At 46.5% G+C, this 22,939-nt stretch overlaps 1 protein-coding gene across 1 annotated transcript in view; it reads left to right on the plus strand.

Moving 5' to 3' along the window:
* EXOC4 (exocyst complex component 4) overlaps nucleotides 1-22,939 on the plus strand; it is a 394,313-nt gene that overhangs the window by 322,309 nt on the left and 49,065 nt on the right. Inside the window, exons 13-14 of the mRNA XM_062634253.1 lie at nucleotides 3,118-3,273; nucleotides 14,816-14,994. Of these exons, the coding sequence (XP_062490237.1) occupies nucleotides 3,118-3,273; nucleotides 14,816-14,994 (335 nt within the window). The remainder of the gene's footprint in view (nucleotides 1-3,117; nucleotides 3,274-14,815; nucleotides 14,995-22,939) is intronic.

Genomic DNA, 22,939 nt, shown 5'->3' on the forward strand with positions numbered 1-22,939 from the left:
AAGTTCCGGAAGTTGAGAACTGGCTGAGATGCTAGAAAGAAAAGGTGGAGGGGAAGGAGTGTTTAAGTTATGGGAAAAGCTGGGCATCCAACAGGGGTCAGGGTATGTCCCACCCTATTGACCATGAGGGGGGTGGTTGGAGTAAAACCAACCTATCAGTAAAGATTAGGAGGTCTTGCAATCATGGGAAAGAGTAGGGACATAATTCCAAAGGACCCACGTAGTGGTGGCGATGTCCCAGCATTGATTACTTTGAGGCTCCCTGTTGATTTCAGTGGAGAATTTGGCTTCGGGCTCCAGCAGCTCATGGACCCATGAGTAGCACATCACCAAAAGGTGAGAAAAGCAGGAATTGTGTGGGTTAGGCTCTTGGAAAACACAGACCCTAGGAAAGCAAGGACCGCAAACTCAAGTTAGCAGCTTGCTATAGCAGCCAAATATCATCCTCCTTCTCCTCCTCCCAATACCCACTGCAAAAAGCAATAGGATTCTTGAAGAGAGCAGATAATAAGGATCATAAACCACAGAGGTAGCTCTGTCCTCTGTATAACTCCATCAGAAGACTCCCAAAGAGGACTTGCATTCTTAGTCATCTGAAGGGCTGTGATAAGGCTGTTAATAACTGAAGAGAGTAAATAGTGGAAGTGGGGAGAGCTGAGGCTGCTGTAAGGGAAAATAGCAGGGAGTAATGGGATGAAACTGAGCAAAATAAACCACAAGCACAGTATCATGACTTTTATGTTTTTTATAAAACCAAGAGTTAGATTTGTTCAGCTGTGAAATAAACTCCCAAGGGAAGGAGACTGTTCCTTTAGTCATTTAAATCTGGAGAGGACAAAGCACTGCCTAATACATCCAATGGAACAGTTGTCTTGCCTTGGCAGAGAAACGGCCAGATAGCATCAAATGCAGTTTTTCCATCTCAAATGTCAGAAGTTCTGGTGGAGCTCTTGGGTTTTTTCCCTTTGGTTTTCACCCAGAGTGTGAAAAAAAAAGCCTTTTTTCCTAAGTGGAACAGCACTAAGTTCCTAACAGCAGCAGAAAGCCAAATTGTGATATTGACACCGAGGTCTTCTGTGGCTGGAAAACAAAATCCCTTCTTTTGTCTGTGGCAGATTGAAGATGAGGCTTAAAGAGAAGGGAAAGTTCTATGTAAGTGCATGTGACAAATTCATTTTCACAGATCCTGTGTATTTACAGAGCAGAGGTTGTTTTCGGGGTAGTCGGTGAAAGGAACGACAGGTTGCTCTGTGCTGGTGGGAAAAAGAAGTAATCTGCTCTGTTTCAAGATAGATTAGTGTTGGCTCCTATCTCAGTGCCTTTTTGCCTGTTTCCCTTTTCAAAACACGCATACTCAGTGTGGTGTTACTTTTATTTCTATTTATTGACTAAAACATACCTTTGAGGACATGGAAAATGAGACTGGTTGATAGAATCATAGAATCCACATAAACCCCTTCAAAATGTGCAGGGTCTTCATTATGCTCTTGCATGACCCTTCCCAAAATCACCACCTGAACGCTAGGGACAGCTCTGAGCACTTTTTGCCCCCATGCAATGGCCTAACCTGGATCTAGAAGTGTAAATGGCTCTGCAACATCCACACTGAACTGACGTGGGCTAAGCCAGCACAGATGCATCCATGCAGCAGCACCCAGCAGCTCCAGTTCTTGGTTGATAGATCCAGTGTTGATCTCTGCATCTTTTTGATGCACAAAGTTTCTATCCATGGTGGGGAAGCATTTTTTTCTGGGGGACAGTAACAGATGGCATTTACACTTCTCCAACCCTTTGCATGGTAGGACACAGCAAACATGCATGCTTTCTAGGTGTCTTGGAGCCTTGTGAGCAAGGGGGCAAACACAGGTCCCAGAGCCTCTTCTGTAGTTTTTCATAGGAGAAGCTGATACGACTCTTATTGCACAAGTGAGATCTTGATTCTGTTGTTAACCTGCAGCTAAGCCTCTCCATAGGAGCAGAACCTCCGAGACCTTGTCTTTCCAGACACTCTGCTGCTTGTTGGGTGGGTTTGCCAGGTTCCCATTACAGAGGGCAGGAAAAAAATCCTCCTGCTGCCCATTGGAGAGGTCACCACCATGCTTCTGCTTTGGGTGATGTGGACAGATGATGTGTTTCTTCTTGGGCTGGAAAAGCAGTCCAAGTGATCACTATGCAAGGACTTCCTAGAAGAGCCTTCCAGATGCTCACCAGAGAAGGAAACCAGTGATAGGGTCTAGAAGGAAATTCCAGCATCCCTAACTCCTGCTTGCCTTTTCCAAGACATAGAAAAACACCTTCCAGGTCCTTCCTGTGTACTGAACAACCTCAGAATGGGAAAGGACTTCCCTCTCTGTAGTCACAGCATGCCCTTGACGTAGCAAACATTGACAAGGACTATGCTGATGGTTGTTCATGAGCAGTCCAAAGCAAAAAATAGGCAGCTAATTGACAGAGCATCCCATTTGTCTCCTGCAGTTGCCAGTGAGGAATTCAGCTTAGTTACACTGCCAGATATATTGAAGAGGGAAAGTAATAATTGGAATATGCTGTGGTCTTTGATTCCATTTCACACATACATACGATTTAGCTGAAATCTCTATTAGGAGATGAAGAGAAGATCCTGGACCCTTCATTTCCTTTCAGTGCTTCAGACCTGGTCCCCAGGCTGGCCCAGCTGGTGTGTGGTGAGCTGGTGGCTTCCACCCAGGTCCTCATGGGCAGGTTTCCACGTTGCAGTCACAACACCATCAGCAGCGGCTGGCGAGCTCGACTGAGATTGCAGGCAACACATGAGCCATGGAGAAACTGCCTTCTCTCTTTTGCAGTCCAGAAGGACCTCCTCCAGTTGGTTGTAAGCTGAATGATTTCAGGGGTGGAGAGAATGACTCTATCAAAGTGCATCAGGAGTTGTGAGCTTTGTGAAGAGGATTGTATATCCTGCCCACCTGCATTGCCGTGCCCTCCAGAAGAGCTCTTTGTTGAATTCCTCTTTGGACACGTTCTGTCCTGCTTCGTGCACACTTGTATGTGACAGGGAATTGAATGGATATGTGCAGAATGGCATGAAAAATACAATTTGCTCCTCACTGATGTGATTGTTGCTGCTTTCCCCCATAGGAGCATCGTGCAGTCGGATGAAAAGCTGGTGATCAGCGCGTCCTGGGCTAAAGATGATGATATCAGCAGGCTCCTGAAATCTCTGCCCAACTGGAGCAGCATGGCTCAGCCCAAGCAACTGAGACCCAAGAGAGAGGAGGAGGAAGACTTTATAAGGTAAAATGATTAATTAAGTTGTAAATAGATTTCAAGGAGAGTCTCAACGATGGTAAAACCTGCTGGAAATGAAGTCAATGGTGGTGTTCGTGTAGCTGTTGTGTGCCCAGGTGTGAGAAAAATCACAGGATCATAGAATCATTTAGGTTGGAAAAGACCCTTAAGATCACTGAGTCCAGCTGCTAACCCAGCACTGCCAAGTCCATCATTAAACCATGTCCTCAGGTGCCACATCTACATGCCTCTTAAATACCTCCAGGGACAGTGACTCCAGCCCTGCCCTGGGCAGCCTGTTCCAATGCCTGAACACCCTTTGGGGAAGGAATTGCTCCTCAGCTCCAGCCTAAACCTCCTGCGGTGCAGAGAAAGGACAAAGCAAAGCTGCTTCTCCCTTGCAAAAAGCCCAGAAGGGAGGGAGGCCATAGTTCAAAGAGGAGCCAGCTTGCTGCTTTCCTGCCCTTATTGCTCATGTCTGCTCCCTCTGTTGTTCAGACAAGGCTATATGAAGAACTATGCTTGTAAACCAAGTCAGGACAGTGGCTGGGATTGGAGGGGGAAAGAAAGGGTTATTTCTGATTGAGTCAAATACTTTTCCTGGTTGATGGTGCCACTCTGCTCCCTCCTGCAATGAAGAAAACTGCAGTTTGCAACCTAATGGAGGAGCCAACGGGTTGTACTGGGCAGGAAACTGGCATCACCAAAGCTGGCTTCCATTGGAACCATGACCTGGCGATGTTTCTCCTCCATCCCAACCCCAGGAGCTATGTAAGGAGAGTCAAATGAAATATATTGGTACCTCCAGATGAGATTCTTTCAGCAGCAACTTTCTGTGTCCAAACCAGATTATTTCTACCCTTTGAGGCAAGTGAAAGCCTGTAAGTAGGCAGATGGCCTTTCCCTGCACACTGCAAATGGCTCAGTGTCTGAATCCTTGACGCATCCTCCTTGTCATTCCAGTGAGTCAAAAAGCTTGCCTGTGCATCCCCATCACTATTCATCACTTCCTTGATTGACACTTGGCTATAAAACTGGAGGAGGAAGTGAAGCTGTTGAAAATAACAAGTCTGATTTGCCCGGATTGTGATTTTACTCATTCACTCAAGGCAAGCACAGTAACATGAAGACAATGCAGTCTAGAGAGAGGCTCGAGGAAGAGGATAAAATATGTCTAGTCACAGAAATGTTTGCTCATATTGCAGTGGGGATCATCAGCTTTGCCAGTGTTTCAAACAATATTCAGTGATACTGGAAGAGTGAGGATGCAGAGCCCGTGAGGTCTTTGTGTAGTTAGTCCCTGAGTGCTTTGAGATACATTGATCCAGTCCTAGCCTCCATCCTTGCCTTCACGTTCATCCCTTGTTTCTTGGCACAGAAAGGTGCTGGGATGCCCTCTTAGCTCTTACTGTGGTTCCTGAGCTATCAACATGGGACACCAGAGCTCCCATGGATGCAAAGCTGGCTACTACAGGCTGAACATAGTGTAAATTCCTGGCCAGGCTAAATCTGATGGCCAAGCTCCATCTAATGCTATAGCAGTGCCAGCATTTTGATCCTGTTAGGCATTTTATTCCAACATTGTCATTTTACTACCCATAAATTGAGGTATTCTGTGAAATTCTAGGAGAGGTGTTTTAATGCGAAATCTGCAAGTCATCTACACTGAATTCACAGGGAAAAGGCCCTCTACCATGTCTGGGCTTTAGCCTAAACATGAGGACAAAGTTCTTCTCTCAGTATCTCTTTGCACAGAGCATCGTGTATTACGGTTCAGTGCCTCAGACTCCTGTGTGAATGCTCCTGTGGCATTCGTTTAAGTGATAGTAGCTGGTCTGGACCAGTTTTAGCCATAGATGGTAAGCGCCATGGCTTAGAAACCTCCTCAGCAATCTCTGGGTGCTGGAATAGATCTCTCCTGAAAGCTGCAAAATAAAATTAATGCTTGTCCAGTTCTGTGTCATCTTCCTTCCATTGAAACAGGCTTTTTTTCTTCAGACTTTCCCCTAATACAAAGGAACGTGATTTAGAATAGAATCATAGAATAGTGAGGGTTGGAAAGGACCTTTAGATCATCCAGTTCCAACCCCCCTGCCATGGCCAGGGACACCTCACACTAAACCATGTCACCTAAGCCTCTGTCCAACCTGGCCTTGAACACTGCCAGGGATGGAGCATTCACAACCTCCCTGGGCAACCCATTCCAGTGCCTCACCACCCTGACAGGAAAGAATTTCTTCCTTATATCCAATCTAAACTTCCCCTGTTTCAGTTTGAACCCGTTACCCCTTGTCCTGTCACTACAGTCCATAATGAAGAATCCCTCCCCAGCATCCCTATAGGCCCCCTTCATCCCTATAGGCCCCCCCTTTCTTTGCTGCCGTTGCTTCTTTCTCTTCCTCTTGGCACTGCTGATGAATGGGGAATAAGTCCACCATAGCCACCTCTGCCTGAACACTGCAGTGGAGCCAAAGGGAAGTGGATAGCTTGGTTGTTAGGGTCATGGCTGTGATGGGAGAGCCTGGGAGAGTAAATTTCCTTATCACTTTAACCAACCAAGATATACAGATACTCATCTGTTTTAATGGGTGCCCCCCTCCTCAGTTAGCCGGGACAGCACTAAGCATCCTTTCCTGGAAAGGGAAGCTTAAGCTTGATGAAACATGGGAGCATGTTCTTTTTGGACATAAACCAAGACTGACAGCAATACTTGAACTACTCAGCACTATCCCTGTATGAACGTTGCTAAATTAAACGTGCCCTGAAAGTTTACCACCAGTGTTTGTACTGTGGCAGGAAGAGATCTCAGAGCACAGTTTTCCTTCTCTCCCCTTCCTTAGGTTTCCTCTAACTCATTTGTTTAATTAAGAAGAAGAATCCAAATGTGATGTCTCTGCAGAAAACCCCAGCCTCGTGCATGTCTCTGTTGACAGTGATTGATTTTGTTGTCCTAACCCATCACTGCGTCTTACAAATAGATGTCAAAAGGCAGGGTGAGATACTAGCAGAATCTCTCCATTAATATTCTGGTGGGGTTGGCCTGATAAAGGGACCTGATCGAGCATATTCTAGTAGCTCAGAACTTGGCAAGGGGAGAAAGGAAAGAAAAGTCATGCCTCTATATGTATAATTAAAGTTCTGAAGGCTGTTTGGCACTGGGGCGAGTGTGAAATGCGCTGCCCTTATCACGCTGTAAAGGTTAGCCTTCAGTTCATTACTGAACCAGATGTGTTGGTGATAAATCCCAAAGATTCATCATTTTCAGGTTTGCCTTTGATAAGGAGAAGCAATGTAAAAAGAGCTTCAGATCTGGTCACACTCGAGTTACAGCAGAGTGTGGGTTTCCATGCAGCTCTGCAGCAAGGGGCAAGGGTGCTGTGGACAGAGGGGGGGGGGGGGTGAGGAATGTGTGCTGGTAATTCGTGGGCAGCACATTTGCCTTTAAAGCCCATGTTGATCTGAAGATCACACCACAGTGCAGACTTTCTACAGAGGCCTGTAGGGAGAGGTCAAGGGGAATGGCTTTAACCTGCCAGAGGGGAGACTGAGATGAGCTCTTAGGCAGAAGCTCTTCCCTGTGAGGGTGCTGCTGCGCTGGCACAGGGTGCCCAGAGAAGCTGTGGCTGCCCCATCCCTGGCAGTGTTCAAGGCCAGGTTGGACACAGGGGCTTGGAGCAAGCTGCTCTCGTGGAAGACGTCCCTGCCCGTGGCAGGGGGTTGGAACTGGATGAGCTTTAAGGTCCTTTCAACCCAAACCATTCTGTGGTGATTCTATGATTCTATAATTTGACTGCAGGGTGCTCCAGCTGCCTGCTGCTTCCTTCTCAGCGTCTCCTCCTGTTCACATGAGGATGCTCATCCTCACTTGCTCTGCACCAAAAAGGATGGGGTACATTCAAGCAGTATGAAATGATACCTGGCAACAGCAGATCCTTCACCAAATCATCCCAAACAGCACTGGTCAGAACAGTTACACTTTCCCAACTGCTTATTAGGATTGCTTCTCTTCCCTTGGCTTAGTTGATGCTGCTCCTTTCTTTACCTCTTAGGTCTCCTTCCCATTCTCACTTGTATCCTTTCTGTCTCTCTTTCCTTGTCTCTTTGCCTCTGAAGGATAAAAGATCCCTCTGTCCCAATTTCTCAGGTTGTATTTGTTATATTCCCAGTATTTTTAAAGGATGAAAGGATAATCTTGGAAGATTGGCAGCAGCTGTAGACAACTTTTCCCTGTACTGGGACTCTGAATCCGAGGTGTGAGTCATTTCCATTTGATGACAGTCTGCTCTTTTATATGAAATGAGTTTCTAGATCCCTTCTCTGGATCCTACAGGAAAATTTGCCTCACCCTGAGCACAGGTGATGCTAAAATCCTGTTGCTATCAAGAGTCTCATCTGAGAGGTGTAAAATTGAGTGAGCAACTGGATCTTCACAGAGTGCTTCTGTATTTCAGAGGTTTCCTTCTGCCTTTCCTTTGTCTTGTGAGGGCAAAAAGATTTTTGGAGGATTTGGGCTGGGGTTGATTGAGGATTATGTCCTGAACCTGATGATTCTATTCTGAACCTGAGTCCAAGAATCTCCCAGCTTCAGGTTCATTAATCCTCCAGATTGCATTGGTTATTGAAATGAGAGCAGCGATGCCCAGCTCTTCCAGTACGATTTTGGGGCATAATCTGTGCCCCTAAACTGCATAGCAGGGATGGAGGAGGAAGAAGGAAAAGATTCAGCTCCTCCACAAAGCTTTAAGAACAGCTCCTGCGTTAACAAGACTGTGCATCGCTAAATCACATCATTAGAGCTACACAATGTACTCCACGTCTCTTCCTTGTCTGCTGTGATAAATGGGATGATATAAACTTAACAAGACGAGAATATTCAACGAAATTTAAGTGAGAAGATGGTTGGTGATGTTACAGCTTCAAATTGTCAGCTAGTGATGGCTGCTGCTTGGCAGTGCTGCGACCAGTGCTGCAGCACTGATCCTGGCGGTCCCCAACAGAGATGCAGAAGTTGTGGAGACTCAATGAACCTCAAAGCTGGTTTTTAGGATGAGCTGGCTCTGCAGTCCTTTAAATCCGAATCCTTGAGGTTGTCAGGATGAGTTTATATCCATTGAGGATCCTTTTGCAGCAGCTTTTCATCAGGGCTACAAATGCTGTTTGGGTGTGCTGAATATTTAAAACACCTTCAGGTGCTGAGCCTTTGAACCCAGTGAATTGGCTTCTTCAGCAGGAAGGTGGCTGGGAAGGGGTTTATTGTTCTTGCCCAAGCAAATCCTTTCAGAGGGCTTCCCCTTGCAGCAAATAGGCCACGTAGGTTGTTTGTTTTGGTGCTTGCATGATTTCTTTCTGGTGGTTGAACAAATCCTGGTGCAAGGTGAAGCCAGAAATCCCCTTTTCTCTCTTTCTTTATAAATAAGAACATAAGGAGAATCTCTTTGGATCGATCAAGGGTAGAACTGTCTGCCTGGGTAGCTCCTGTATACCATCCTAAAGGTCTCCAGGCTGTCACTATGGCTCGAGTGTAGGAATAGAAGACAAATGGGTTATAAAACTTCTATATGACATAAATACAGAGAAAAACCTACTGATCCAGAAGAAGCTGCAAAGCTGCAGTGGGACTGATGCAAATACTGTCATAATACGATTTCCATTATAATGTATATCATGTAAGACTGTATATATAATATACAATATGTATTCTAAGTGCTTTATATTGAGTTGTTATACAGCAAGCTTTTTACCCTGTAATTGTTTTCACTGACATCGTCATGGGTGTTCAGTTTAATGTGGATTTGTTATAACACTGTGGCATAACAGTAATCCTTGTTTTGCCAGCTCATCCTCGTGCATTTGTGTCTTTGTTCACACTTTAATAGGTACTTTTAGGGTATTCCCTCTACAGCCACAGCTCTGCCCGCTGCTTTTAGCTGAGGTTTAAATTCATCTCCTTGCTTCTCATCTGCAACCATCAGTGGAAATCATCCCTCTGAGGTCTATGGTTGTGAGGGTGTGAGAATGGACGGTAGGTCCTCATTGGGTCAGTGTGTTCCAGGGGTCTCCCAAGGGGCTTGCTTGGTGTTCCCCCTTCCTTCTCCAGCTCCATGCTCCCTCCCAGCAAGTGTTTTCATAGAATCATCATAGAATCATGGAATGGTTTGGGTTGGAAGGGACCTTAAAGCTCACCCAGTTCCAACCCCCGGCCATGGGCAGGGACACCTTCCACTAGAGCAGCTTGCTCCAAGCCCCTGTGTCCAACCTGGCCTTGAACACTGCCAGGGATGGGGCAGCCACAGCTTCTCTGGGCACCCTGTGCCAGCGCCTCAGCACCCTCACAGGGAAGAGCTTCTGCCTAAGAGCTCATCTCAGTCTCCCCTCTGGCAGGTTAAAGCCATTCCCCTTGGCCTGGGCCTACAGGCCCTTGTCCAAAGCCCCTCTCCAGGTTTCTCATAAGCCCCTGTTAGTTATTGGAAGGCTGCTCCAAGGTCTCCTTTTCCTCAGCATTATTTGATGAAGGAATAAGTGACACTAATTTCTTGGCAGAGAAAAGGGAGAGGAGCAGTAAGTGAGCATAAAACTGCTGCGAAGGGTACATCAGTGTCCTGGTTCAGCAGTAGCAGTCATTTTTCTCCTTCTTGGTAGCTGGTGCAGTGCTGTGTTTTGACTTTCGGCCTGGGAACAGGGCTGATGACAATGGTGTTTTAGTCAGGCCAAGGACTTTGTGAGCCTCATGCTCTGCCCGGGAGGAGGGGAAGCCGGGAGGAAGCAGAGGCAGAACACCTGACCCAAACTGACCAAAGAGGTATTCCATACCACAGCAAGTCATGCCCACTATATAAACTGGGAGCAGTTACCCAGAAGGGCTGGATCACTGCTCTTTTGGGCTGGGTATCGGTCGGTGGGTGGTGAGCGGTTGTATTCTCTCCCCTTGTTATTTCCCTTATCATTATTATTGGTGGCAGCAGCAGTGGTTTGTGTTATACCTTAGTTACTGGGCTGCTCTTATCTCAACCCATGGGAGCTGCATTCTTTTGATTCTCCTTTCCGTCCCTCCGGGAGCAGGGGGAGGCAAAGAGGGGGGGAGTGAGTGAACAAGCTGCCTGGCTGGGTTTAAACCATGACAGTCAGACACCTGCTTCTTCATTCTGCCGTATTGATGGGGGCACTTGGCTCCTTTTCAGCCCTGCTTTGGCACAGTCAGAGTGCCTTAAACATAGCAGTGGTCATCTTGTTTTATCACACGTGCTCTTCCCTGGCCTTTCTTCCCCCTCAAACAAGTTTCCTGTCTCATGTATGCTGAAATATGGATGAGGGAAAGCCTTGTATATTGTCATCAGTCCCTCTGTTGAGGCCCTCAGTGCCCTGGGTTAGTGGGGAACTTGGCAGTCCTGGGGGAACAGTTGGACTTGAGGATCTTAAAGGTCTTTTCCAACCCAGTTGATTCTATGCTTCTATGATTCTGTTTCCAGGCAGTTTTGCTCAGTGGGTTGTTTAATTGTATTAACAGCCCCTTGCTGTTAGTATCACCACTGCTCTTGGTTGCTGGAGGAGAGGAGGGGGAAGGTGGTCTGCCTGCAGGAAACTTCTTTGGGGAACCAGTACACCAGCTTCCCATACCTGCTGGTGCCATGTCAGGGATGTGCTATGCATCCTGTACAGTATCCACGAGAACAGGGTGGATCTAAAGCTCAAGTACTGCTGGTCACTATGCTTGGAAGGTTAAAAAACCAGAGAAGTTAGGGTGGTTTAACAAAGGGAAACAAAATGAGATGCTTTGTTAATCCGAGGATTAAGCTAGAGCACTCAGCCTGCTTTGACAAAGCAGAGATTTAACAAAGAACCCAGTTGCAGTGTACCCAAACCCCATGGGGACTGAGACTAAAGGGCAATGAAGCGGTGTGGCAGCCCCGTCAGCATCAGTGTGAGGAAGAGTGAGCTCCCACAAAGAAACAGCTGGAGAGTGGAGAAAGGCACTTGAATCTGCTTTATTTGCAGTGCAGTTGATCTGCAGCATGAATCTCCATCTTGAGAATGGGTATACGCACAGCTGAATTAATCACTGGAGAGAAGAGCGTTGTCTTTTGGTACAGGCCTGTAACACGCTCTGTTATGAAGCACTTGATAATGAGGTTTTCTCACTTTATCAGGTATATCATCTCTGGGGCTGGGAATGTCCATCTTTGGGTGCTCCCCAAGAGTTGCAGCATCTTTTGTTTTCCCAGACACTTTGGCAAAGTCCAAAGCAAACGTCCTGCCTAAGGCAGGGTGAGATGTGCATCCTCAAAAGTCATGGCAATTCAAGCCAAGGGTACCCATGGCAATATCAAAACCTCATCAATCAGATGCAGAAGGTGGCTGCACATCTCTGCGTATGTGCTGGCTCTGTGTTGGATACTGCATACAGACACACACGTGACGAGCATTGGCTGAGAAACTATGGGAATCAGAGGTTTGAAGGTGCTATTTTAAGGCAGGTATTCAAAAAAGCAGAGCTCAGGTTGGATGTTCAGTTGATTTGGGGGGTTTATATCCTTCTGTTAAGGGTAGCCTTGCAAAGACAAAGGCCTGTAGTGAGTATTCTCTCAAGCAGGCATCAGAACGCCAGCAAAACCTAGCTTCAGGGAGACGTTTGCTAACAGCAGGTTTAAACTGATATGGGAGGCATCCACTAGAACTCTTTATAGGTATCTTCTGCAAGGGAGTTGCTTGCTGAAGGTTGTCTCTGTTACAGGTTTCAGTTTGTAAATTGGGGTTTCTGCAGTCAAGGATATGTATTAAAGAAAACAAATATATTTGCTGCCCTTTTTATACCAGCTTCTGTTGTTTTAGAGCGAGGGGCGGAATCGCATTGATCCCCACAGCGTTTAAAGAGTACAGCTTCCCCTAGAAGACCTTATTTGTATTCCTAACAGGAACAAAACTAGGAAATACACCATGGTTTGTATGCTATAGATTTTTCCCAGCCTTCCTGAAATCACTGCATTATTCATGCCCAGGCTATCCATCCAAAGCAGTGCCAAAACTGTTTTGCTTTGCATGTGGGAAGGCAGAAGAGTTGTCCCTGTGATCGGAATGAATTGGTAATTGTGGTTGTGGGCAGCAGTGTGGTAGTGACTCCTCTTTTACAGCTCTCAAATGGTGTTTTCCATAGAAAGTGCCTTTTCTGTGGCACTTTGTATTGGGAGGCCGTGTTAACAAAGGTAGAAATTCATCACGTGTTTCATTTCTTACGTTTCCAAGTGATTTATGCAGTTGCCAGTGGGATTTGGTAGTCTAAGTTCACAGGAGTGCTTTGGTTGGAGGGAAGAAAGCGTATCTATGAAATGTCTTCTGCTCCACAGGAGCGGATGATTGTATCTGAGTGTTTGTAGGTGGGTAGAGTTAAGTGATGTGTTCTGTGGTTGCTGTAGAAGTCAATAATGTGTTTTACTTTAAAGAAACATAGGATCATGGACTGATTTGGATTGGAAGGGACCTTAAAGCTCCTCCAGCTCCAACCCCTGCCACGGGCAGGGACACCTTCCACTAGAGCAGCTTGCTCCAAGCCCCTGTGTCCAACCTGGCCTTGAACACTGCCAGGGATGGGGCAGCCACAGCTTCTCTGGGCACCCTGTGCCAGCGCCTCAGCACCCTCACAGGGAAGAGCTTCTGCCTAAGAGCTCATCTCAGTCTCCCCTCTGGCAGGTTAAAGCCATTCCCCTTGGCCTGTCCCTACAGGCCCTTGTCCAAAGCCCCTCTCCAGCTTTCCTGCAGCCCCTTTAGGCACTGGAGCTGCTCTCAGGTCTCCCCTTCAGGAGCCTTCTCTTCCCCAGGCTGACCCAGCCCAGCTCTCTCAGCCTGGCCCCAGAGCAGAGCTGCTCCAGCCCTCGCAGCATCTCCGTGGCCTCCTCTGCACTCGCTCCAACAGCTCCACGTCCCTCTTGTGCTGCTGCCCCAGAGCTGGATCAGGGCTCCATTGTTCTGGTCATGCTTTACCCAAAAACCAGGGGTCTACCCCACCTATGAGCTTGTCCACTCTCTTCAGGCTTGTATTCCCCTTCAAACACCTATGTGGGCTTTGGATAAGTGTTTGTATCCTTTTATGACTGTCTAAGAAATGCTCGGTCAGGGAAGCTTGCAAAGAGCTTTCCTGCAGTTCAGAAAGGATTTAGCATATTTCCAATAGCCAGAATGGATCACAGTTAACCCCAGGAATAGCTGAATTACCACGGCCATGGTTCACTGGATCCTGTGTCTCAGTCCCCAGGCATAGCTAAGAGATAAGGATTCCTCCCAGACCGCAGTACGCAGGATGCAGCCTAAGGCAGTGTGTTTTCTGTTGTCAAGAAGAAGAAAATCCTCAAAGAGATTTTTTTAATGAAGGCTATTTTTACTTCTGCCTTTAATGAATTCAACTGAGCAATTTAAAACCATTTCAGGGTTGTTCTTTTCTCTTTCTCTTTTTTTTCCTCCTCAAGTGACAGTGAAGTCCCACAAATCTAGGGAGACGCTGGCACTAAAACTGCTTAGATAGTACATGAACTGCCACTGATGGGATTATTTTGCTGCAGCTCGTTGCAGCTATTATGCTCAGCAGCATGATTCCTCATTGTGAGTTCATAAAGGAACTAATGACAGGAAGTGGAGATTTGCAAAGTTGAATGGAAGTGGAATGTAAATTCGTAACAAAAAGAGCAAGTAATGATGGGACAAGGATACTGAGGACCCCGGTGAATGTGCTCTCACTTACAGTCTTTCAATGAATGCGCTTGGTTTGAGGCAGGAGCTGTTGTAATTAGATGTAGGAAGCATGTCCTGATTTTCTCCATCCTCACGGTACACAAAAAGTCCTGCTGGCTTCTCCTCCTTTACCTGCAAAAGCAATGAGAACGTGTGCTATAGAAACGGGACAGGACAAAACATGCTCTTCGTGGAGGCAGGTACTGGGAAAGCCAAATCTGAATGCAAAAGGTGGAACGTGACAATGGAGTGAGCAGTTACACACCTTCCAAGAACTTCTTGCAGCTTTTGGGGCGGTGAAGATGTTTGTCTTGGTCATCATTTTTCCCTTAGGTGCTACCTGCAAGTAAAATAATGCATGGGCTGACATGTCCCTTTGTCGTAAGGTTTCACAGGAGATTTCTTGAGATAGATGTGTGAAAAAACCTGAAGCAGGAGCGGAAGAGCTGAGCTAAAAGCAAAGATTAAGAGTGCTGTATGTGGTTGATACATACATCAGGGAGACACGGAAGGCACCTGCGTGTCTCAGCAAGGTGTCAGTGCTGGGTGGAGAGGAAGAAGCGTGGGAGTTGATTGGGATGAAGTTTGTAACTATGAGGAATAAGTCAGAGATCGTAAATGCAGGGGGAAGGATAGAAAATAACCTGCCTGAGAAAGAGGTGTCATTCACTGCAGCAAGACTTCAAAAACTCCTCCAGGCAATATTCTTGAGACCCCACACCGCAGCAGTTCTACGTTTGCTGGTTGCACCTTCTCCGTGGTGTAACCGATGTCTTCTTCCTCTTGCTGTCCCGTGCTGTAGTTCTGATGTTGGCTTTGCTTTGCATTTCAGGGCTGCTTTTGGCAAGGAGTCAGAAGTTCTCATTGGCAACCTGGGAGATAAACTCATCCCTCAACAAGAGATCCTGCGGGACGTCAGCGACCTGAAGGCCTTGGCCAACATGCATGAGAGCCTGGAGTGGTTAGCAGGTCGTACCAAGGCAGCCTTCACCAGCCTCTCAGCCTCCCAGAGTAAGTAGTTTCCATAGGAGAACCTTTGTCTTAGGAATGGAAAACCCTCCGCATAAATACCTGATTTGAGCAGGAGTGGGCATCCTTTGTTCTTGATTTCAAAGCAGGTTTATGACAGAGGGAAGCAGAAAACAAAGCAGCTTCATCTCTTTCTTCCTGCTGAATGCTGTGGTGTGGCATCTGCTCAGCCTGTGGTGGGCACCACGTGAGGGTGCCAGGAGCATCACTTCTAGCGTAAGCTCTGAAGGGGCTTTCAGAGCTTGAGCTTTTCAGCTGTCCCTGCACAGGAGCAGGTATCAGTGTCGAGACAGGTTTCATTTCCTTTAAAGCATCGCTAGATCACTGAATATTTAAAAGGAGATGTGTATTATACATTCAGGAGAGAAACTGCACAGCTTTTAATGAGGAATGCCTTCATGTGCATGTCACCAGGGCACTGATGCAAAAGCAGAAGCAGCCCTTGGTGAAGCAAAGTGCCAGGAGGGCAGAGACAGAGGAGCCTGGAGGTGCTTGGGGCCATCAGGGATTGCCTGCATTACCTTTGTGAGATCCTTTCACTTCTCTGTGCTTCAGCTTTTGCTCCTTCCTCCAGGGAATAGTGATTTTTCTGTCTGGAAAGTGATAGAGATGTGATTAGTGTTGCTTCTCTTATTGCTGTCACTGGCATTGTCTGCACAGGGTCACAGTCAGAGGAGGGCTGTAGCTGTGCCCCAGCAGTAGAGCTCAGCATAAACAGACCTCAGCTCTGCTGCTTTTCCACCTTTCCACTGTTAGTAACTTACAATGAGCCACCTACAGCTCAGCTGACCTGGGATTAAGCTTCTGCTAGGACAAAGGTTTGGGTCTCAGCTGCCTCCTGAGCCATTCCCAAGAGCTGTCCTGGGTCACAGCCAGCCCCCAGGGAGGTGGCTGTGCATTCATGCTGCCCTAGATCCCTGTGGTAAAACAGTAGGTGTTTTACAAATACTGAACACCCACTGTTGTCTAAGGGTTATATTAAATGCAGCTGCCTCGGGTGTGGGAGGAGGCATCTACACTGTGTTGTCAATGAGGAGCAGAGAAGAAAAGAGAGGTGGTAGGTGTGCCATCCCTGGAGGCATTCAGGGCCAGGCTGAATGTGGTGCTTCAACCTAATCTAGTTGAAGATGTGCCTTCTTATTGCAGTGGGGTTGGACTAGATGACATTTTAAGGTCCCTTCCAACCCAAACTATGCTATGATTCTGTGAAAAACATTGCATATAAAAGTCCACACAACTTGGTGGATCCCAGGATACATGGGGGTGTAGTGAGGATACATGGCATTTCTGCACTTGGTCATGTTAATACGGAGCAGGGTCCTAGGGGAAGGTGCCCACAGAGGAGCAGGACTGTGGGCAGCCAGATCTTCTGAGCTCCTACAGGAATGTGGCATTAGAAATCACCTCAGCCTTATTTTCTGGGATATTTGTAGGTGCTAAATAAAGTCATAGTGTTATAGCTCTGTAAAAGTTATTATCATAGAATCATACGTTGGTTTGGGTGGGAATGAACCTTAAAGCTCCTCCAGTTCCAGCCCCATGCCACGGGCAGGGACACCTTCCCCTAGAGCAGCTTGCTCCAAGCTCCATCCAATGTGGAACATTCTCCCTTGACAACAGTGCATCTCTGGTTGACTGACAGTCCTTCCTGTGGCTCATAACTCTGCTCTAGAGCAGGACCTCTAAACCTTGCACTCCCCCTGTCCACCATCAGTTCATTGGGATCCAGAAGGATAATGAAGATTATCCCACCAGGTAACAGTTAGAGACCCAAAATACTGCAGGTAGCTTTAACATTCCTGTAACCCATACTTTGAGCTCTCAATACCTGAATGACCTCTGCTTTCACAGGGTGAGCTCTTTTTGAAGCAAAAGAAACCCAAACCCAATGGAAACTGCAATCAGTGCTCAGTAGCCAGATATTTATTCCTAGCACTTTAATTTCTGGGGGAGTACTTGGGGCTGAGGAGTTGTGCTCTAACAGTCAGAAGCTGTTGAAAATCAAAAGCATCATTTATAGTTTCACGTCTAGTTCAAACTTAGATTATTTAACAGCATTTTCCAACTATTAAAGGGCATGAGCCTGACTTTCAGCTTTCTGAGAGGACGTTACACGGAGCAGTGAATAAACATAAAAGTACAAAGTGTAGTATTTCACTTGGCAGCATCCTCCTGACAATAAAAATTCATCTTCCTTTGTAATAACTTTATACCAATGCACTAAAATATCTGTACACAAATGTCAGGAGGATCTGAAACAAGGGGAAGAACGAGGAGTGTTGGAAAACGTTAGAGGCTCTTGAACTCCTGGTTGTAAATGAAACCTGGTGGAGTATTATCTCATAAACGGAACATCAATAGAGCTGACTGCAATCTATATGGGAGAGGTAAAACGAGATGCCGTGGGGCAGAGGTGGTGGAATAATTCGGATGTATTTACAAATCCAGCAAGCTCCAGTGATACAGAGGGGAGTGTGATTCTTTTGGGGAAGAATAAGAATGAACAGCAGAGGAAAAATGAGGTAAGATGTCTCTTTCCATCCCACTTGGGCAGGAGGAGAGCGACGTGAATGTGCTTAGACTGAGCCAGAAGGGAGGTGTTAAAATGGGAACCACCTATGTTAATTCCAGAACACTCAACTGTCATCTGAGTTATTCTCTTCTCTTCTGTTGTCATTTGATCATCTGAATGTCTGAGCATCATTGCTGAAGGCCACAGCGATGATCATAAGGGGGAAGGAGGAAGGGGAATAACTGACCAAAAGCTAAGCTAAATAAGGGGGTTTCTGCTAGGCACTGAAGCTCACCAGCTTTGGATTCAGATCACCATAGGTGCAGCCAGCTTTGTCATTTCAGCATCAGTAACTTTGACATTAAGACATGTCCATGTGAAACCCAAGTGTTCCAGTTCAAATCAGCTGGAATCAGTGGTTCTCATACACAAGTTAATGGGCTGTTGGTCACACAGCTCAGGTTTTGGGTAGCTGGCTTTGGCTGGACAGCATTTGTTATATTCCTTTGAGGAACTCTTATCTTCTGCTTTTTCTCTCCTTGGACTAGATGCTGTGTTGAAGTGTCTGTGCTTGAACAAGTGGGGTAATCTCATTACTGGTAGCAGTGGTCAGGGTTTATCTTCCATGCTTACCACATGTTGGCTCAGTGCATCAGGAGAGCACACATACAGGTCTTTGACCATTTCTGTTTTCTGGCCCAGCAATGTGAGATTCCCTCTTGATCTCACTCAGGGCACCAGCAAAGCGCTTAGTGAGTGACTGAGACCAGGATTTTTGATGCAGTGCCAGAAATACCATCTTCTCCAACAAGTCCATAACATGGTGGTGGTGTTCCCATATTCCTTCATGGTAAAAACTTGGTAGCTTTTCCAGCAAAGCTTCCTTGGCTGCAAATGGGCAAAGATGCCAGAGTGGGACTCTTCATCAGGGACTGCAGTGATAGGACAAGGGGTGATGGGTTCAAACTGGAACAGGGGAAGTTCAGGTTGGAGAAAAGGCAGAAGCTCTTCCCTGTGAGGGTGCTGAGGCGCTGGCACAGGGTGCCCAGAGAAGCTGTGGCTGCCCCATCCCTGGCAGTGTTCAAGGCCAGGTTGGACACAGGGGCTTGGAGCAAGCTGCTCTAGTGGAAGGTGTCCCTGCCCGTGGTTGGAGCTGGATGATCTTATGGCCCTTTCCTATCCAAACCTTTCTGTGATTTATAGGAATAGCTAGAAGTATTCAGAAACCAGACAGTGGAATAGGGCCGGTATGGACATGGTTTGGGCAGTGCTAAAAAGAGGACTACCTGTTGGTGGCTTTTTGGTTAGGCTGTGAAAAGCCCCTTCCTAGAGATAAAAATTCATTAACCTTTTGCTGTGGCTGTGCCACAATTATCACTCATTTAAAACCAGTCTAGCTAATAGAGTGCTTTATCATGCTGGGCAGTCTCGGCATTCTTCATTATTTAGTGTTTGCTAAGCTGATGGCTCTTCCATAGCTCTTCCCTTATCTGCACTCCTTCAGAATTGGATTTTGTATTTTCCGAACCAGTCAGATATGACAAAGTCATTTTCTTTTGCTCTTGTCTTTTGAGGGAATACAAACTTCTTTTTAACAGGAACCATTTAAGGATTAAAGTTGCTGGAAGAAGATGAATTAACTGAGGAAGTCGAGTAAATTTTAAATAGGTTTTATATGAAAAATGGAAGTTAGGGTTTCCTCTTCTCTTCCTCTCCTGCTTCTCTGCCTTGTCAAACGCAGATAGGACATAAAGTCATCCTTTTCCCTTGCCGGAGCTTCAGCCTTCTGAAGCCCTTTGAATATTTAACAAAGAAGGAATTATTATGCACGATGAAGGAGCTGGGACGAGCTTTACATTTTTAAGATGGTTGCATGCTGTGTGTAGGTAGGAAGATGAAAGATCAGCCATTAGCTGACGGAGTCGCAGCTACCCTTTTGAATCCAGCCAGCTCTTGGCATCTCCTGACTTCAGATCCTTGTAGTCAGCATTAACAACTGACTGGCTTAAATGTGGGGTTTGAAAGGACTTTCACGTAGAGCACACATACAACAGGTTTGGCTTTCTCTTCTCAGTGGCTTACTGGAAGTAAAGTTTTGGCCCGTGTGCCACGTGTCCACATACGTTTATAGAGAAGTAGATGTTCTTGTGTCCACCCAAAGGTTTGCTTAGTGTATCCTGGGCACTTTCTCTGCGTCCCTTCTTTCTTGTCCTTAATAAAGAAGACCATTTGAGTACCTTAACAATTTTATCTAGAAAAGCAGATCTCTGACAGTAGTCTCAAGAAAGGCATCTCCTTTCCTGTCATTACCTTCTCCTCAAGAAGAAAATCTCTTTAGAAACTGATCCTGAGGCTCATTATTTAGTCAAAGGAGCCCCCTTAGTGGAAGCTTTGCATCCGGAGGGGACTGAAATCAAGGCAGAAATGGATAAAAACCTCTGAGTGTTCTTATTGTGGGCTGTTTGTTGGCTTTTTGTACTACCCCAGGTCCTGGATTCACGCAGTTGGGTGAGGATCTTACTGAAAACCACATACATACATGGATGCTTTCCCTTTTCCTTGGAGAAAAGCCTCAAAAAGGTGAAGAATTTGAAACATACTGCTTCTAAAACCAGACTTAAACCAATGATTTCTTTGACAGTGGTGGAAGCTCTTGACTTTTGACTTCCAGCTCCTCCCTGTCTCCTAGTGTCCTTTGGAAGTTGGCGATAGGGTAAAGATTCCTTCAGGAGCAAAGAGTGAAGATGTTCAACCCAAACCTGGTTTCACATGGGCGCCAGGCTCACCCTGTATCTGCAGTGGCACGACCTAGGAGGTGAACTCTCAAGAACTGGGAGTACACACTTGGAGTTAACCTCTGCAGCTCAACCCTGCCTACTTAGGGGGAAAGCAACCCAGTATTAGAGTAGATGCATGGGAGACCTTCTCTGGGACACCCATGCCCTTGAGGACATAGAGCCGTAGAATGGTTTGGATTAGAAGGGACCTTAAAAATCACCCAGGTCCAACATCTTAACTCTGCTGGATCCACAGCAGAGCAAACAGGATGAAGCCGTTTTTCCTCTACCTGCTTGGCACTCCGCAGACATGAATTGCATTTTCTCACTGGCAGAGGTGGGTACCCCACTCCTGTGATTTGCCTTAGGCACGGAGTTAATTCCTGTGTTGGGTTAATCCAGCTGCATGTGGGTGTAATGGGAAGTGGGGGAATGCCATGGTTCTTTTCCAAAGCTGGGGTTTGCACAGACCTGTGGGAGAACGGGGCTTCCTCCCCATTTCACAGGCTGAGAAAGGCTGAAGACAGGCTGAGAACATTGGGGCTGTTGAGCCTGCAGAAGAGAAGCTGCGTGGAGACCTCAAAGCAGCTTCCAGTGTCTGAAGGGGGCTACAAGGATGCTGGAGAGGGACTCTTCATTAGTACAAGGGGTGATGGGTTCAATCTGAAACAGGGGAAGTTCAGATTGGATATAAGGAGGAAGTTCTTCCCTGTGAGGGTGCTGAGGCAGTCTCCTGTTCATGGGTGCTTTCAGCCCAAAATGAAAGGGCAGTGTGTGGAAGATGCCTTCACCACTTCTTCCACAGATGGGCAGCACTTCCCCTCCAGGTTTGCAGCAGTGTGGGTGAGCGACGACTTCATTCAGAGGCAGGGGAGGGAGCAAAAAGAGTTTGTGCTACAGCTTTTTACCAAATCCTGCTGCTCACTGTCTCTGCCCAGCTCTTGGTAATGATAATCCCCAGCATTTGCATCACATTTTCCAGCCATGCATCTCAAAATACTTTCAAAAGGTTAGTGAAGGCCATTACAGGATCAAGACTATTCCGGACCACTTTGCACCAGAGGGTCAGCCTCCCTTTTCCCCTTGCTCTGTGAGCCCCCTGGTCCTGCAATAGGCTTTGATGGCTAATAGAAAGCATCCTGCACCACTCGAGAAAGCGATGCCTTTGAAAATGCATGGCAGAACCCCTTTATACCACTGTGCCAGAGTAAAGGAGCTATAATTTACAGGCACTTTCAGGCCCCTTTCTGCTGACACAGTGGTGTAAAGGGGTCTGAGTACAAATGAAAATCAAGCCCGATGTGGTGGTAAAATTGATGCCTTTCATTTCGTAGTCAGGCCACACAGCGGTGGTGAACTCAGGCAGGTCTTTGTGTTTAACCCTGGTGTTTCTAATGAACTGAATTTAGCTCTTAAATGGGGCTGTATTTCTCTCAAGTTGGAGCTTATTCTTTCTTGACTGTCACTGAACTTGTAACACATCTTGCTGTATTGATTGCTCACGGGGAACTTTTATTTGTGGGGATCTATTAATAGAGAACCTTATTTAAAAGCCAGATTACAGATGATCAACGCGTGCCTGACCTCATGCGGGAGAAGGACTTAGCGAATTCTGTTGCTTTGTTACTGCCACAAAGGTACATTTCTTTCTAAACCAGAAAAAGCTGCACATTTCTAACAAATGCAAAACGTCTGCCATTAACTTATGAAGGTAAATCTTGAGTGCTTGTATTACTTGATGAATACCTGTTGCTTCGGTATAACTTAGTCTAAATGACAGCTTTCTAGTTTAGCCTCTTAAGCAGTCTCTTTTCCCAGTACTTCTCCTTGCTGTTCCAGTAACTGAACAGTTGGTGTTCTTCTGCAGATGCCCAAAACGTGGTCATATCCCCTTCCCAAGTGTTCTGAACCTTCATAATACAATTATCCATCATGCCTTTTTCCATCTCAAAGCTGTGCACATATCTGAACAGAGATCTGGTGTCCTGGGGTGATCCCTTTCCACTTTTGCCTTGCAGGCTGTTGGATCAGGATCATGTTAAACCACTCGGTGTCTATGGCATGTTTTACACATGAAGTTCGCCTTGTCCATGCCCTGAGCTGACCACAAGACTGTAGATAGTCCCGCAATAAGATCAGGTTGTCAAGCCCTGCACCTAGGTCAAGTGTATTCATTTTGCCTGGGAACACTTGGTTCAAAATGGTGTGGGACATCTTCATTCTGATCTAGCTGGTTCAGAGGAGAACCAGAGGTAACCAAAAGGAAAAGGTCTTCTTAGGCATCTTCCGCGCATCGCTGTGGCTCATATCCACACAGCTCAACCTGTTCTTTGCTGACATCTCTGGATGCTGCAGAGATGACCAGTGTCATCTCCTCATTGCTGCACCGTTGTCCACAGCGTGCCTGGAACTGGTACTTAATCAAGAACCGAGACACTTGCCTCGAGTCATGGGTTTCCCCAGGTGGGACTCCCCTTGAGCAAGGACAGGAGAGCTTTGCCAACATCAGCCACTGTAAAATGTGCATCTGTTAAGGCCAAACCAAACCATCTGTGATCACATGCTAATAAATCACCATTGGTAGTTTTAATAGAAGCTACAGCTGTACCTACGCTTACAGAAAGCTGCTACAAGCAGG

The sequence above is a fragment of the Pezoporus occidentalis genome, unplaced genomic scaffold (assembly GCF_034315485.1).
Source record: "Pezoporus occidentalis ecotype Australia unplaced genomic scaffold, CSIRO_AGI_Poc_V1 ctg42, whole genome shotgun sequence".
Taxonomy (NCBI): Eukaryota; Metazoa; Chordata; class Aves; order Psittaciformes; family Psittacidae; genus Pezoporus; species Pezoporus occidentalis.